We start from the raw sequence: 14,372 nt of genomic DNA on the forward strand, positions 1-14,372 counted from the left end.
TTTTTCAGCCTAATTGCTCCAATCACTATAAAACATAGGGACTTTTGATAGACAGACAGACAGTTGACTCGGGTGAGGTCTCAGTGACTTGACTTAGATTTAAACGCCATATCATAAATAGAGGCGTAATACAGTTGTTACTAGATAAAACTAAATACGTAGAACAGAAAATCTCATCAGTTGCCACCAAAAATTAAGAAAAACACTTAAGGAGAAGGAATGCCAATATTATACAAAACATACGAATAAACTAAAAATACTAAAGCTTTTTTTTAAAGTTTTATAAGCATTTATTTAGAAGTGAGAAGACGAGTGGTACTATTAAACTAAATTAATAACTAGCTTAAATCTAAAATAGGCTCTGAGGCATTGTACCAAGGATGCTGGCAGTGGCGGCATTTCCTAGTTGTATCGCAATGCTGATACGTTGTGCGAGGAAACCGCCAGCTCTTCGGTCACCACAGTTAAGCTTTAAGATCATCGACGCCAAAACGTTTTTAAAAACGTTTATTTTTAAAGTTCTGATAATTTAAAAACCTACAATCTAATGTTCATATGTAGTTAAATGAACGAAATGTACCGCTTAAATTAGTTTTTATGTTTTTAACTACAAAACTATGTAGTGGCTTACAAATCTATGATCTAAATTTCATTTATATACCTAAATCATATAGGTTGAGAAAAATGATTGTGACAGATGGACGGAATAACGGATAGACAGACAGACTTTATAAAAGTTTAAGGGTACCGTTTTTGCTATTTTGTCAACGGAGCACTAAATATGGAAAAATGTATTGCATTTATTCCTTAGTGAACAAACTTTCCAACGATCTTACCACTATAATATGTTCATACTAATGACATACTACTGAAATGCTAAACCATGTCAGCGTCATTAGCTACATTGAAAAAAACATCACGCCAACATTACGCCAACCTTATTAGTAAAAACAAGCAAATACAGACCTTACTTGAAAGGGTGACATATACATCTAAACATGGCTACGTCAGCCACCTGAGAGCTCACGATCGTCGCTCTCACTAACCAGAAAAACCCAGTCGCCGAGGCCGAAACCGGCCTGGATAGGATGATGATGATGATGATGATGAAACATAAAACTTCACATGTTACCAGTATCAATCAAAGAGCAAATTAGTGTACGTACTGTACGTACCACTAGGACACGACTGGGAAAAAAGGATAACGGTTTTCGATATGATGATGATGCATTCCTGTTATCCCTCATTAGGGACAGGGCTCGCAGAAGAATCCTCCATTTGTCACGATACACGGTTTTTGATATACTATCGTGAATATATATGCCGCTATGTTTATTTCGTACTTTCGAACCCGCGCTGATGCTTTAAGCCTTGACAGATTTTAACATGTGTTGTTAAGTCGTTAGATTCTGAATTATTTTATAATATCTTACTTTACTTATCTTATAATTTATTTTCAGGTCCAAGTGCGTAAGAATAATAACTGACGTCAATTAGTGTCATCGTCAGTAACAAAAATAATTAAGCTAGCTTTTCCCGCGCCATCACCCGGCTCGAACTATCTCCTTAACAAAAATTATCTAAATCGGTTCAGCGGTTTAAACTTGAAGAGGTAACAGACAGACGGACAGAGTTGAGATTTACAATGAGAAACCCACACAAATCAATGTCGTGTAAATCCTATAACTCCTTAAAAAATCTTACTTGATTGTAAACCATGCCAACTAAAATAAATAATATGTTTGAATAGCCATCATTATATGTTTATTAATAGATGCACACAACTAAAATACCACTTACTTTTTCTGTCGCAAAACCTTAAAAAATAATTCAAAATCTATGTAGATTATTCTCTTTTATTTACGCAGGAATATGCCTTCGAGAGCTTCCACTGAAATTTAACTTTATCTTTATTAATAAAAAAAGTCATATTTTTTAGTGTAGTAACTGGTTTGCATATGACATGCATGTGTATGATTTTTTAATTAATATTGAAGTATATAGTAATCATGTACATTTTGACTCGCCTTTGAACCTTACTCCGTTTCTGTTTATATGTAAAATGTACCTACATTGATAACTTAAAATCATGTTGTATGTTTCGTGTTCATAATCAGCCATAAAAGGCTTTTATTTAATATTTTAGTAAAAATTGGCATAGCCGTTTGTATCGTCTTAAGAGTCTCTGGCACTACGCAAAACTCATTACTTTGATTGGCAGCCACCGACCAAAGCAAAGGTTCTGCGGTCTTAGTCACTAACACTGATGCACCCTGCACTGTGAGTAGTTGACACCGTAAGGACACCGTAGTGTTGTGCCACTCTTGCGAATAACATAACACTAGGTTACCCCCACAGCGCAGTGCGCAGCTTAGAGTCAATAGCACTGCACTGTACGCAACCCGCAGCTGTAAGTTGTTGACACCGTGAGGATACATAGTGTTGCATTAATCACGGGAAAAATACAACGCTAGGTTACTCCGACAGCGCGGTGCGTAGTCACACGCGGCACTAGCACTTCGCAAAGCCCAGTACTTTGATTGACAGACACCGACCAAAGCACAGGGTGCGTTTAAGTCCTTCGCACTGCACAACACTGGACGCAACTGCACTGTGAGTTGTTGACACCGTAAGGATACTGTAATGTTGTGCCATTATAAAGAATAACACAACATTAAGTTACTCCCACAGTCCAGTGCGTGATCTTAGAGTCTCTAGCACTGCACTTCTTAAAACTAGCACACTGGGCACCTGTACTGTGAGTTGTTGACACCGTAAGGACACCGTAGTGTTGTGCTATTCTTAAGAATAACACAACACTAAGTTACCCCCACAGCACAGCGCGTCATCTTAGAGTCCATAGCACTGCACTTCTTAAAACTAGGATTTTGGATTATAGTTTCGCATGGCAAGAGCAATCCGCCCTGGGTTGTTGACACCGTTAGGTTAGCTCCCAAAACGCATTTAGCACTGCATGAAATATTTCGCAAAGCAATATAGTTTTGTTAACGATTATAGTAGGTATGTGTTGTCTTATATTTTCTCAAAGTGTCTTAATTAAGTATTTACTAAATGAGCAATCCGCCCTGGGTTGTTGACACCGTTAGGTTAGCTCCCAAAACGCATTTAGCACTGCATGAAATACTTCGCAAAGCAATATAGTATTGTTAACGATTATAGTAGGTATATGTCGTCTTTCGTCTTCGACATAGTTTTAATGGTGTTAATTTTTGTGTTATTGTGTGTAAGGCGGTTGCAAATTCAAATGTTATGCAAATTCTGTATAAGATCAAACGTATTTTAATTTTTTCTGTAATATATTTAAACACCTATTTATTTATCATTTAAATAAATAATTGCGAGTCAATTGTTACATGCAACAATCAAAAATAGAATGATGACCAAACAATTTGTATTCCTCATTCTAGACATGGTTCAGAATCAAACTAAGTCACTCTAAATACTTTTTTCAACCCGGGTTTTCACTTTTAAGTTAAAAATATGTCATCAGTTCATAACATACCCACGCCGCATTCCCCAGACGATTTTATAAATAATACCGAATATTTACATATGTTACAGGTACCTAAACATTTGAAAAACTTTTACCAGACCACAGAGTTTTGTAGTACTAACAGTACCTCTTCCTGGAAAAATTACAAGGGTGTAACTGTCCCATACACCTTTATGACCAAAACGACACTAACAACATCTAATACGTACGAACCACGTTAAAATCTGTCAAGCCGTTTAATAACAAAACGAGTCAAAGGGTATTATTCTGCTGCAAAACAGACTTAATACTCCGAAATTACACCCGCCTTTTCACTCTCTTTAGGGATTATTTCCGACATAAAAACTATACTGTGTCCTTCCCCGGGACTCAAACTATCTCTATGCCAAATTTCAACTTAATCGGTTCAGGGGTAGCGTGAAGAGGTAACACACAGACAGACAGACAGACAGACAAACAGACTTTCGCATTTATAATATTAGTATGGATTTGAACGCCACGCCCATAGCGTTAGGTGCATCATCGTGAGCTTTGTCTGAATGCACAATGATTGATATTGTGCTGTAGCCGCGAGCGTCAGTTGACGTCTTTGTATATTGGATATCAATCGCCCCCTGTAAACGCTATTGAATTACAGATGACAATTTTGAGTAGGTATAAACATGTTGATCTCATATAACTCGAGATCGAATGCAGTATACATACATGACATACTTACTCAAGATAGTTTTTCTTATAAATTAGTTATATGGCTTACATGTACTATTACTATTACCGTAGTATAAATATTACGTATCCAGAAAAAGGAGGAAAACACTAGAATATAATGATAATTTGCGTATAAAAAACGCTATAGTTATCAGACGTCACTCTTATTATCTAGACAATAGAGTTCATTAATAAATATGAAGCAAGTAGGGGTAAATAAAATTGTATTATTATTACGTGAACAACATCATTTTACCAATACGGCGTTATAAATATTTTTATCCATGTCAAATTAAAGCAATCGACGATAACTAAGCTAAGCTGCAGACGGAGACAGACGGACAGACATGGTGAAATCTTAAGGCTTTCTATGGAACTTTAAAAACATAAGACTATTGCATATATCCACTTCCATAGTATAGAGACACTAGTTTCGGCTCCGTAAAATTAAATTAGTACCTACCTACCATGATAAAGAGCTAAGAGAGCTAATAAAACCTGTTGCTTATGGTCTCAAGTCACTAGAATCAATATTAAATTCAACTACTTCATTATTTGCTGTTCACTGATACTCATAAGGAGTCCGCTCAATCATCATCAGCCCTTAAACTTAAATACTATTTAGGAGTTGGAATATTATGGTAGCTACATACATACAAAGTAATTTGACCCTTTATCCAACACAAAATAGCCAAAGTAGTGGGTTTACCCCTCCTTGAAGCTTGATTATTCTAATGATTCTGATTGGCTAAAAAATTCAAAAATAGGAACCAACCTACATTGGGTAAAAAAATCAAATATTTTCTCCCGTGAGTAGCCCTTAAGCGCTATTTATTAGAGAGCTGTTTAGATATATACATTTTTTAACTATTAATTTGGCATTCCTTCTAAGAAGATTTCTGTTATAATGGAATAGATTGATTTATTCTAGAAAAAATCGTAAAAAGGGTTTTAGATCGTTGCAAGAAGGTGAAGAAGAAATAAGAAATGAAGAATAATCCATGCTTCGATTTTAACCTCATTCAATCATTAATTTATGACTAATGTTTCTGACTCATAAATCTCATGACGGATCCGACACACCTACACTCCAGCCTAATTTGGTTTAAAACACAATTCTCTTCCATACTTCCATTGTCAAAGGCCACACAATAATTCAGTATTTTAAAATCATACAAACGAAGCTCCAGTGTCTCCAGTAACGTAATAATGATTCTTTGATATTCTACTGATTCCTATGTTGTAAAAGTTTGTTTTAATTTATTCAAACAATTTCAATGATTTTTTTCCTTGTTTACAGTATCCAAATTTCAGTTGTGTTGTATCCTAGTTCGGTTTGATACTTAATGATGGATAGTATCAAACTTAGCTGGCAGTGATCTCAACTATTATGCAAGCATTGATACTCATGGGCAACTAGGTAAAAACTTTGGTCTGATATACTCAATACCAACCAATATAATATCTATCTACAAATTAGACTAAATGCTTGTTCTGGCAGACTGTCACATTTAACTACAGCACCACTGACTTGGCAAACTCTAGATTCCCTAACTTTTCGAGCTTTTGCAAAATACTTGACTTAATGATTAACGCGCTAATTGACGCTTAAGAATCACGTTTTTTGGCATCCGGTCTCCAACGACCCTTGATCAAGGCTCGAACTATTTATGAATATGGCTAATTCTGTATAGCTTTGGGCAAGCTTTGTTACTAAGTCAACCAGCATACCCTATGTGTTACCTTATTACAGCCACTAGGTGTCTCTTGCAGAGTACTATCAGCCGTCGTATTTGGGAGACGTAGGGGACAGTCACTGCCGTGTGCATGGCCCGTTGCCGCTGCTCCCATATCAAAGCCTCTAATAGACTTTTGAGGCATTCTGGACCTGAAAGTTAAATTGTTTTACTTGAATGAAGTGCCTTCCTGAATTTTTAACCAATATTTATTTCTGTAATTCTACTTTAACTTAGCATCCAGGATGTATGAAAAGTCGAAAAAGTAGCCCTAGTCAAACATAGTATTCAGAAAAAACTAGAACTTATAAATCATTCCTACATAGGATATTAAACTGTACTTGTTTCTATTTTCTAATAGGGGTCCTAGAAAGGTGACAATTGTGCATAGACAAACACCGAACGAAAATAAAAATGTATCAGATAGACAGATGCTATGAAAAGTCACGTGACTATTTCCATGCCAATCCAATAGGGAATATTACGCGAAACTCTGCGTAGGGGGCGCCACTACCACAATCTGAGGGTCTATCGCGAAACAAAAAAATCGAAATGTCGTTATCTAACATCTCTGTCACTCTTGCATATTGGAGCGATAAAGAGGCAGATAGGGAAATTTCGGATTCGCGTTTCCCGGTAGGTCCTCTGCAAACAAACCGCCTTGATGCATCAATGTCATATTTTATTATCTCTGTAAACTTGTCAAAAACCTGTTAAAGGCATATATAAGTTACTCTATGGTTTACTAAAAAGGCTAGTGCTGCATTCTGGTGTCAGAACATTGCAGTAATATCCCCTATTAAAATTGCATGGTTGCTTTCATTTGTATGGTCTGTCTAGAGAGGGTCTAGGGCCCAGGCACATAAGAAAAGTTGTAGGCAATAGTCGATTTTGCTTTATTAAAAAAAAACCGGTCAATTGCGAGTCGGACTCGCGTTCCAAGGGTTCCGTACATTACAAAATTTAAACAATGTATTTTTATGTGAAACGTGAGTGAAATGTTTTTAAAAAAGTAATTAAGTCCGACTCACGCTTGACTGCAATTTCTAATAGGTTTTCCTGTAATCTATAGGTAAAGATCTATTTTGTGTATTTTTTTCAAAATTTTAGACCCAGTAGTTTCGGAGATAAAGGGGGATGGTCATTTTTTGCCTATTTTCTTGAATATCTTCTAAATTGTTTATCCTAGAATTATTAAAAAAAATATATTTGAGATTCTCACAATGAGCTCTTTTATTTGATATATAACACGATATAGTTTGAAAAACTTTATTTTTAATTTTCTCATTTACCCCTCAAAAGTGGGCCCCATGTTTAAAATTGTTTACGTTACATGTCCGTCTTTGGGTCACAAACTTACATATGTATACCAAATTTCAACTAAATTGGTCCAGTAGTTTCGGAGAAAATAGGCTGTGACAGACGGACAGACAGACAGACAGACAGACGCACGAGTGATCCAATAAGGGTTCCGTTTTTTTCCTTTTGAGGTACGGAACCCTTATAACAAAACAAAACAATTGCAACTCTATTCCGATAAAAAATTATTTAGATTTTATTGAACTAATAATTATAGTACATTTCGATGCTAGTTCGGAAAGTATGTCATTACTTCACTAGTACCGAGATTCGGGACGAGTGAAGAATGACATTTCCGCACGTGTATCGAACGACGTTTTTTAATACAGTTGCGAAAAAATAAGAAAAGCAACAAGTAAGGAATGGAATTCGAAACTGTTATATTATTAATTCTGTGACATCATTGACATTGACATTATGAAGAGGTGTTTTTCTAGCTTTTATTCGACTAGAATAGATCTTGTTATTATTATTGAACCCACTTCAATGAGTTTTTTTTTCAAGTGCATGTTCTACAAGACAGAAACAATAGTAAATATTAAAACATTGTACTATTATTACCTAAATATCGTTATTTACGATTATTTGTGTATCGTATATTTATAAAAACAATATCGAATGTTGCCTTTGGAAACTTAAAACATTCTTGCAGTAAGAAAATACGCATCTTCTTTGACACGCGTTCCGTTCCATTCAGACAACTTATTAAGAACGGTTTTTCAACATTAAAAAATAAACGTGTTATAATACTTATAATGATGAAGAGGCAAGTAATAAAATATGAAATATGCATATTTTTCGTATTCTTACATTAACAGTAGGTTTTTATGTTGATTACGACGTTTAAAGGAAACTAATATTAACACTCATCAATAAGTAGTCATGAATTGGAACAAGAATAAATTAAAAAAAATTTGAAAAGTAAAAAGCACTAGTTCGCGAAAACCAACTTTCCGCACGCTAAACAGCCACGAAAAGTAGCACTTTTTGAACTGTATTAAAATAGTATTTTATACAATCGTGATATAATAGAGAGCTTTTCAGTCGAGTACCGTGTTTAAGCAACGAAGCTTGCTGAGTTGCTTAACTAAGGTACGAGATTGAAAAGCTTGATTATATCACTATTGTATACAATACTTTTTCTACGAGACAAAAAAATAATACTTTCAACTAGTAGAATCATACCACCAAACCAAACCGAAACCAAAAGTATACAGCTAAGATACGCGAGCTGCCGCAGCCCGCGATACCTTTATACTCGTACGCGCGCCGGCCACCGCCGAGGCCGGCGCCCCCGGCGGGTTGGTCAACGACACCTCCTCGTAACTCATGAGGCCCTGGTACCTGCTCCGCGCTAAATTCAATTTTAAGACAGTTTTTTTCTCGATTTTGGCCACCGTAGCCTATGGAGACTAACAAGCAACGCTAAGCGGTTTTCGTAGGGTATGGATGTTGCTATATGAAGGGCGTTTTGCAATTATTTCTACTACAACATAAAATAAAATGTTTTTGTTGGCCAACCAATCACAAAACAGATGCGACGCAGCAGAGTGTTTAAGTAGGCTAATTTGCATTGAATCGAGTCTCCTTAAACAAGAAACATTTTATCGAAATGTATGAAGTTCTATTTTCAAAATTTTTATAATTGACTAAACCGTATTGATAAAATTCTTATGCTTGAGTCGGAAGTGCCATAGACTATCCAACGTTGAAAAGAGTAAGGTTGTAGTGCTGCATGTTAAGTTGTAATACACAGATTATACTCGACGAGTAGAAAAAAGTATATTGTAGGTAGGACCATGAGCCTTACGAGGTTGTAGAATATAAAACCAGGGATCGGATACCAGTATTTTATTGAATTAATAAGTATATTGTAGGTAGGACATAGACCTAGCATTACATAGATGCGGCCTACCGCGTGCACCCGTAAGGGATAAACATAATGACGTCATAAACGTGGGGATACCATATTGGTAAAAATTACCCCAATATTTGATATCACGTTGGGGCGATTACCCTGGAGGCAAAGTTTGACGGTATTAAAATTGTTGATTAATTTGCGTAAATAATTGTGATATTTTTATTGAAATCGTTTGATTCTACATTGCTTTGAGTGTAACATAATTTTACGATGTTATTCTCACATATTGCGATAAGAGGAAGGTGTAAAATACCGTACTTACGTGTGAAAGGTAAAGGCTCATATTTTTGCTCAGAGCGGCCATTACAGCCGATTACAGAACAATTCACCATTATTTTATCAATTCAAAACGCTAACCATCACTATGTTTTGTAAGAGAAAGCACAATTTCATAGAAAACAACAATAATTAAACAAGCAACGAACAAGCATGACATGTCACGTACTCATTTGTTTGCCACAATTTCGGTTGTGGCAGCGGTGGAAAAGTGAAACTATGACAAAGACAAAAAGTAATGTATTGCTCTCTGTCACTCCTACTGAAAGATACATAAGACTATCCCGTTCGGTCATTTCGCCCCACCCCTCATGACCGATCCATGTTATACTAGATTCATGAGGTAGGACCATGAGGCTTACGAGGTTGTGGAATATAAAACCAGAGATCGGATACTAGTATTTTATTGAACTAATAAGTATATTGTAGGTAGGACCCATGGAGACTATATAAAGGAGCCAAATCTCTTTGTATGAAAAGTGTCCATCAAAAACAGTAATTAGGCGGCGCCACCATACACCGAAATACTACCAAAAACAACCTACGTAATTTGGTCGGGTTATTTGTTGCCTTATATGGTTCATGTTATACTCATGTCCCAGAGCCTAACTAGCGCCACCGGAGAGATTAGATTAGGAACTATTATTTAAAGCTGAAAGCGGTCACTTTTGCAACAATTCTGCCATAAGAGATTGGCATCCTTTCTATACCATCCATAGTAGGACCAGCCTTACGAGGTTGTAAAATATAAAACCAGGGATCGGATACCAGTATTTTATTGAACTAATAAGTATATTGTGTAAGGTTTATAAAATAATGATACTCATTTTCATTATATAATACCTTTATTTTGAATTAGTAAATGCAACTTTACGTAGTCAGAAATTAAAGATAAGGGTATTTACCATTCTGACTACGCGGGGTTCTCAAGGCAAAAGGCAGGGTGATTTCGCCATGCGGTAGCCATTCTGGTTCTAGCGGTCGAGCCGTACGGACGTACAGAGTTAAATAAGTTTAGCAACCCGAGTAGCCATTTTTGATTCATGATTTATGTTATCAGTTTAGTTGATTACTAAGCCTATGAGTTGGGTGTGAGCCCGTATTGATTCTGAGACGTTGGTTGTGAGCCCTCGTCGCACTAAGTATAGGGTGGGAGTCCGAATTGATTTTGAGACGTTGTTTGTGAGCCCTCGTCGCACTGAGTATCGGGTTGGAGCCCGAGGTTATTAAGATCTGGGGTGTATATGAGCCCTTGTTAGCTGAAGGCCTTGGGTGGGAGCCCAAATAGGTATTGGGTATGAGCCCCATCTGATTTAGTATTGGGTGTGAGCCCGGAATAAGTGCGTGTTGGGTGTGAGCCTATATAAGTATTGATAACGGGTGTGAGCCCACAATAAGTTTGGTTGGAGTTTCATAAGATTGGATGTCGCTGTGATTCCGAAATAAATATTATTAAGTTATCTACGTGTGCCCTATTTACATAGTGTCCTACAATTGTAGGTAGGACCATGAGCCTCACGAGGTTGTGGAATATAAAACCAGAGATCGGATACTAGTATTTTATTGAACTAATAAGTATATTGTAGGTAGGACCATGAGCCTTACGAGGTTGTGGAATATAAAACCAGAGATCGTATACCAGTATTTTATTGAACTAATAAGTATATTGTAGGTAGGACCATGAGCCTTACGAGGTTGTGGAGTATAAAACCAGAGATCGGATACCAGTATTTTATTTATTGAACTATACGGCATTACGGCAGTATTGGCACTATTAGCAGCTTCTGCATAGAATTACTTGTCTAGGCCGGCTTCAAACAAAAGACACCTTGCTCGTTCCACAATCGTACGGTTGCTTCGCTTGCTGAGACCGTTCTGCTCGGCTGTGTATAGGGGTTGGTTTTCTGGTGCACTATACCTTCATTCTTTAAGAAATCTTCAAACTCTTTACTACAGTACTCACGGCCTTGGTCCGTTCTTAAAAATTTGATTTTCTTGTTTTGATTGTTTTCCACCATTGACTTGAACTCCTTAAAATAACTTAGTGCTTCACTCTTGGTTTTAAGAAAACAAATGAAAGTCATTCTGGTAAGATCAAAAAAAAAAAAAACTTGCACCACCAATTGAATTTTTCTCCATAGGACCACAGATGTCACTATGAACAACTTGAAGTATCTCTACTGTGGCTCTTGTGCCTGGTGAGAAGGTTAACCTTGACTATCTTCCTTCACAGCACACTTCACAGTTTAATTTACTTTCTGTGAATGTTCCAGGGAAATCTATTCTGTCCACTAATGTGCGCTTCATCCTGTTTAAATCAATGGCATTTATATGACCGAGACGGTTGCGGGCTGTGCCATGTCTGACCATCAGCTGTTGGTGAAGATAGCATACAGCTCGGTGTTGTTTTTAGTTTTAACATGTAAACAACGTTGACTAGGTCTGCTTTTTCTTATCTGTTTTTTCATTTAACAGTGGACATTGGCTACATTTGAAGTAAAAAATAATTCAAAATATATATAGTTCTTTCCAAGTTTTTGGAAAAAACCGGTTCCGATCCCTGTATAAAACTATAGGTACCTGGATCTAATTTCCACTTGAGCTCATCCATGACCTGGACAGAGGGCTGCGGGATGGGTAGCTTTGTGAGCATGGCAATGCGGAGTTCTTCTTCTGCAGAGAGTGTCGAGCAGGGGCCGCAAGCGCAGCCCGAGTGTGGCCCACAGAGTCCATCGCAACAGGTGCATGTTAATATCTGCAATAAGTTAACATTATAAATTTAGCCATTTCAAAAGTTAAAACTGTAATTCTCACACAGTCAAAACAGTTTATAATAGCATAGAAGGAACTGATAAATTCGCTATATATAGCCTTAAATATTCATGTTGCACCAACACGAGACCTCCATATTATGTTGTTGTACCAGATTCGTCATCGTAAATGGGTTTGTCTGTATTTTTTACTCTTGATACAACAATATTTACCTATAAATATGGAAGCTGCTATCTTAAATGTAAAATGAACATTTTTATACCATTGTAACCTATGAATAGAATTACTTAAACTCATTTATCATGTGTTCCATTCACCTGTTCTTAAAATGTACTATATCAAAAACAAGAAAGATTTAATTAGATTTTATTGTACTGTATGTGGAAATTATTTATGGAATAAAACAATTTCATTTTAATATTAGAATCTAATTTAGATATAAGTAGAACTCATACAATTTAACCTCTCATATGCCACACACACACACACTCACATGGTTCCATGCGGTAATATTCTTTTTAGACTTTTTTAAACTTTCGAATAGGAAAAAAATAACAGTACCATGAGATTACTTACGTTTTATTTAAAAATTGTGTATAGCAACAATATACATAAACGCAACATTTCACTGACAAATTCGCAATTTCCTTGTTTTCCATACATCGGAACGGCTTCTAAGCAAAGTGACACAGTGGTCACAATGTGTTGCCATTTGAGTTAGTACTTGCTCAGTAAAGTGGCGATGCCAGACTTTGACCATCATTTGTGACTTTTGTATTGCTTTAAGACAATGGGTCTCATACAGACATTTGATCCTCAAAACAAACCTGATCAACTGATACCATTAAAAAAATTGTCAACTACCCTGTTTAATTATTAATTTAAGCTCAATACCTACTAGCGTAGATCCTTGTTCCGGCATTATGTTACTAAATTTGGAATTACAATCCTTTAATAGCAACATTCCAATTCTCTTCCATTCTTCACCAAGATACAGCCTGATGCATCTTCTTTTAAATGCAAGCTGTTTTGTTGCAATCAAATCCATAATTTATACAACAAGGTCAGCAATAATATCAGGGTGAATGGTGTAATAATTAATAGATTGTAAACATATAATGCTTTAATCCAAATATTTTAGAAACTTTGGGAATGTATATATATTTATGCCCCTGACTGTACACTCTAAAGCCTAAGTAGGTCAAAAGAAAAAACATTAAAAAAGAATTTGTATTTTGCACTCACCCTCAATCCACAATAGTATTTGCCATTGTCTCCAAGCTTGGCAGTGATGCCAGCTTTGTTGAGCAACCCTGCACTAGCATCTAGGATCACTTCATTATCCTGGATAATGGTGTTGTAATGGTTGGCCAGTATTTGCGGACATTGTACCGCTCCTTGTAAGTCCGGATTCAGCCATTTAGCGTCGAAATGCTGCTGCGGACGAAAGATAAACTCGTCCGTGTCCTCGGCGCCAGACATTATCGCAACCGGTACTTGCTACCCGTTGCCGCAACACATCATATTATTATGATTGTATCGCAACCGGGCGAGAATGCGCTACCCACAATGGATACTTGATCTCTCCCACTCTTCACTCGCGAAACTTGCTCATTTGCTCACATTACTCGAACTAGATTGTTAATTTTCAGCAGATGTGAGAAGTAGGTATGTACTTTAGCTACTCTTGTGAAAATCTGGGTACAGTAGTAAGTATAGTACCTAGGTAATCGATAAAACCTAAATGGCTGTCATATCATACTTGTAGGGTTCAAAGAGTATATAACTACTACGTTGGTAGGGTTGTCAGACATGTTCATACGACTTTCAAGAAAAAATGCACTAAGTATAAAGCGCTCCAGACTACGCGGCGCGAAGCCGCGAACGCGGAGTCGATTTCGCTGATTAGCGAACTAGACTCCACACTCGCGTTCGCGGCTTCGCGTCGCGATTCGCGCACGAGTGTGGAGGGCCCTTAATGCTCTTAAGATGCTCCAGAGGGCCTACCGCGAACCACGTTCGACGTGTTGCCTCTCTGTCGCACTTGTAAATTCGTATGTAAGTAAGAGCGAGAAAGCGATATCTC

At 36.8% G+C, this 14,372-nt stretch overlaps 1 protein-coding gene across 1 annotated transcript in view; it reads right to left on the bottom strand.

Moving 5' to 3' along the window:
* The window catches only part of LOC134753893 (probable E3 ubiquitin-protein ligase HERC2), a 94,959-nt gene extending 80,925 nt beyond the window's left edge, over nucleotides 1–14,034 (bottom strand). Inside the window, exons 1-3 of the mRNA XM_063689855.1 lie at nucleotides 13,532–14,034; nucleotides 12,095–12,269; nucleotides 5,966–6,110 (exon numbers count right to left, since the gene is read on the bottom strand). Coding sequence (XP_063545925.1) covers nucleotides 5,966–6,110; nucleotides 12,095–12,269; nucleotides 13,532–13,768 — 557 coding nt within the window. The 5' untranslated portion in view covers nucleotides 13,769–14,034. The remainder of the gene's footprint in view (nucleotides 1–5,965; nucleotides 6,111–12,094; nucleotides 12,270–13,531) is intronic.
* Between the last annotated feature and the right edge of the window lie 338 nt (nucleotides 14,035–14,372).

This window comes from Cydia strobilella, chromosome Z (genome assembly GCF_947568885.1).
Source record: "Cydia strobilella chromosome Z, ilCydStro3.1, whole genome shotgun sequence".
In the NCBI taxonomy this organism is placed as follows: Eukaryota; Metazoa; Arthropoda; class Insecta; order Lepidoptera; family Tortricidae; genus Cydia; species Cydia strobilella.